Here is a 3,482-nt window from a genome sequence, read left to right on the forward strand (position 1 = left end):
ATGGGGGTATAACAGTGATGTTGCGATTAATTGAGAGGAAAGCCTTTTCATCTCCAGTCATATGATTGGTACAACCGCTATCAACATAACATTCATTGCTTTTTGCTGAAGCATCAGATTGAGAAGCGAAAACCTTTTCTTCCTCCTTTCCTTCACAGAAATTTGCTTGCCCCGTTGCTTGTGCATGTAATCCTTCTCAATATGGCCAAACTTTTTACAAAAGTTACATTGGGGCTTGCCTTTGTGCCAACATTTTTCTACATTATGATTAGTCTTTTTGCAAATTTTACAAAAAAGATTAGCACTTTTCTCACCTTTTTCTTCAACCGTCTTAGTAGAGCCATCACGATCTTTCTTCTTTTTTGGATTGTACTTCTTTTTTTTGTTGATTTTTTGCGAAATTTTGAGAATTCTCATTGGTTCTGGACTGGAAAGCCGTCTCTTTGGGTTGATTCTCACGAAAAAATCCTCGCTTCTCGTGTGCACGAAACGATCCAACTAGCTCTTTGATGGAAAGCTTAGAAAGATCTTTCGTCTCCTCAGTGATAGCAACAATATACTCATACTTTTCTGTGACACTAACTAGAATCTTTTCCACAACTTGTTGGTCAGAAATTACATCACCATGATTTCTCATTTCATTAACAATATTCATGACTCTTGTGCAATATTCATCTATTTTTTCAGATTCTATCATCTTCAAATTTTGAAACTCTCTTCTAAGAGTTTGAAGATTGATAGTGCGTACCTTTTCGTCACCATACATCTTAGCTTCCAGAGACTCCCAAGCTTGCTTTGCAGTCTCACAAGTAGCATTTTTTGCAAAAAATGCTCTTGAGACTCCTATTTGAATTTTGCTCAAAGTTTTTGCATCTTGACGACGCTTAGCCTCAAGATTTTTCATCTCTGCTACTGAAAGTTCACCATCGTCTTCTGGCTCTTCATAGTCATTTGCAACAATAGTCCCCAAACCTTCAGCTTTCATGTAAGTTCTCATTCTTATCTTCCAGTATTCAAAGTCATTTTCATCAAAAAATGAAGTAAGACCAACTGAAGAATCAGCACATTCATTTGTTTTAGATGCCATAATTTTTTTTTCTTCACCTAACCCCAGATTAAGAACGAAAACTGCTCTTGATACCAATTTGTAGGAAAGAATAGGAAGAAAATATTTTTCTTAGAGAATGCTCAAGTTGTATTAGGCTACTTAAGGCCACTTGAGATGATTACAATCATCAATTACATCTCTATTTATACTACTCAAAAAACCAATTCAAAAGACTTGCATAAATAACTAGATACATGTATCATAATTCACTAGATATATGTATGACAAACTCTTAAAAGATTTCTTGAAAAACTAAAAGATGATATTGAAAGACTAAATGATATTCTTGAAATAATAAAGGACTCCTAGAAAACATAAAAGTCAAGGATAATATCCTTGTGAATGTATTAATTCCAACGCTAATAGCTTTTTTGAACTCCGTCATTTAAGGTGCAGCCACCTTTTTGCGATTTTTGTATTCGTATCCAATTGAGTTGTATTCAATGCATTAGCTCCAGGCTGCCAAATATTCACTTGTCTAATATAAGCCTGGAGCTCGCCGATTCGTAATTTCTGGATGACTTTGACAAACAGCCACTGTTAGAGAAAAAATTGCACAGATTGCTTAATTGTACATTCCCTTCGAAACACCAATTTTTGCTTATTATTTATATTGTGGAAAAATATTGGGTCATATGTTGACTAATTTATTTTTAAGAACTCAATGACATGACGAAGGAAGCATTAGTCTCCTCCTATTAGAAGCATATGTCAGTATGTCACATGGATACAAACTTAGATGCCTCTATGAAAATAAGAGAAATTTGATGTGTCCACTTTCATAGAGGCATCTAAGTTTGTATCCATGTCTGTTTCTGAGATTGCATTGTCATGGCTAGTGGCGACCACGAACTAATTGAATTTCCTACCTTTTCTCTCTTGCTTGTATTCATCTTCATCTTTATTTTTAAAATGCTTGAAGAATGTTATTCATAGATGTAAACAACCTTTGTTGCAGAGTGAAGATTCGTGTGTGGATTGCTGCACCTGGTTGGGATATATCTAGCTTTCAGTCAAGTCCTCTTTATAATCTTCTCCTATGCCATACTTTGTTGTCGCGTGTCGGATCTTCCAAAAGTAAGCATTATTGGAGGATTCGGCAAAAGTGCCGCAGTATTTTGGAGGTCCTTTTGTTTCTGGATGTTGGAAAACCCATCTGTCCATTCTGAGTACACATGTTCAGCAAAAAGATAGGTGTCAGTACTTATAGGGTGCCCAAGGTTGGCTAAACCATCAGCTACCTTGTTGCCTTCTCAGAAAATGTGTTGGATCCTGATGTCAAAATAAAGTAAAAGTTCGATTTTTTTGGTAAAACTTATCAAGGGCTATTGTCAATAATGATTCTCCTATTTAGCTACTCCAGTAGAAAGAGTGCCCAAGATTGGCTAAGGATCATCTACCTTTCTCTCAACATGTGTTGAATCCTAATGTCAAAATAAAGTTAAAATTCCGTTTTTGGAAAACTTATCGAAGGCTATAATCATAATGATTCTTCTTTCAACCGCCCCGGTTGAAATCAGTATATGTGGGGGGAACTAACTTTGCTTTTCAGAAAGACTCTATGTAAGTCTCCTCCAGTTCAAGCATTAAGGGGTGGAATCTGAAGCAATTAAAGTCAAGTGATTTATTCCAGAAATAACTATTAATAGAAGAAGAGTATAATAAAGGAATAGAGGTAAAGATTAATTGGTCTACATTTAAATGGAGTAACATAAGTTGGTAAAGACTTGGGGTCTTTCAGGAGGTAAAATACACATTTTGCTATAGTAGGCCGGTGGTATCTGCCATGCTTGATATCCAGCCAATTGCACACAACAAACTGTGGCCTGCCTCTATGTGCCAAATTCTAAGACTCATCTAAAGAATATTTACAACATTCTTTACTAATATAATTGAAGAATTGAGCTCCTTGATTTCATCGAACCTTTACAAACTATAAGGACCAATCCATCTCATATGTAAATTTTTCTTGCATAAGGTGTTGGAATTCATACTATTTTCTTCCTTCTTTAAGTCAATGTTAAACAAACTCTTTGGTGGGAAGAAACGGAACTCGGCGGCGGAGAGGAGAACTAATCCTCCTCTCGGTCGCCATGGTCGGCCTAAGTCCGTCTCGTTCTGCATGCCGGAACTGTCGGATAACCTTCCTTTGGGCCGGCAGGGTCGGCCTAAGTCTGCCTCGTTCTCTGTGCTAGAACATTCGGATAAACCTCTTTTTGGACACCACGGTCAGCCTAAGTCGGCCTCGTTCTCCATGTTGAGACGCTCGGATAATCCTCCTCTTGGCCCCAACGGTCCGCCTAAGTCAACCTCATTCTCCGTGCTGGGACGGCGGGATTACCCATCTCTCGGCCGCCACGGTCCGCCTGAGTCG

General features: G+C 37.7%; 1 protein-coding gene across 1 annotated transcript; it reads right to left on the bottom strand.

The window, feature by feature from the left end:
* Positions 1-343: 343 nt before the first annotated feature.
* LOC132637935 (uncharacterized) lies at positions 344-1,087 on the bottom strand. Its single transcript, XM_060354946.1, has one exon. The coding sequence runs from the start codon at positions 1,085-1,087 to the stop codon at positions 344-346; it is 744 nt and encodes a 247-aa protein (XP_060210929.1).
* Positions 1,088-3,482: the final 2,395 nt, after the last annotated feature.

This window comes from Lycium barbarum, chromosome 4 (genome assembly GCF_019175385.1).
Source record: "Lycium barbarum isolate Lr01 chromosome 4, ASM1917538v2, whole genome shotgun sequence".
NCBI lineage: Eukaryota > Viridiplantae > Streptophyta > Magnoliopsida > Solanales > Solanaceae > Lycium > Lycium barbarum.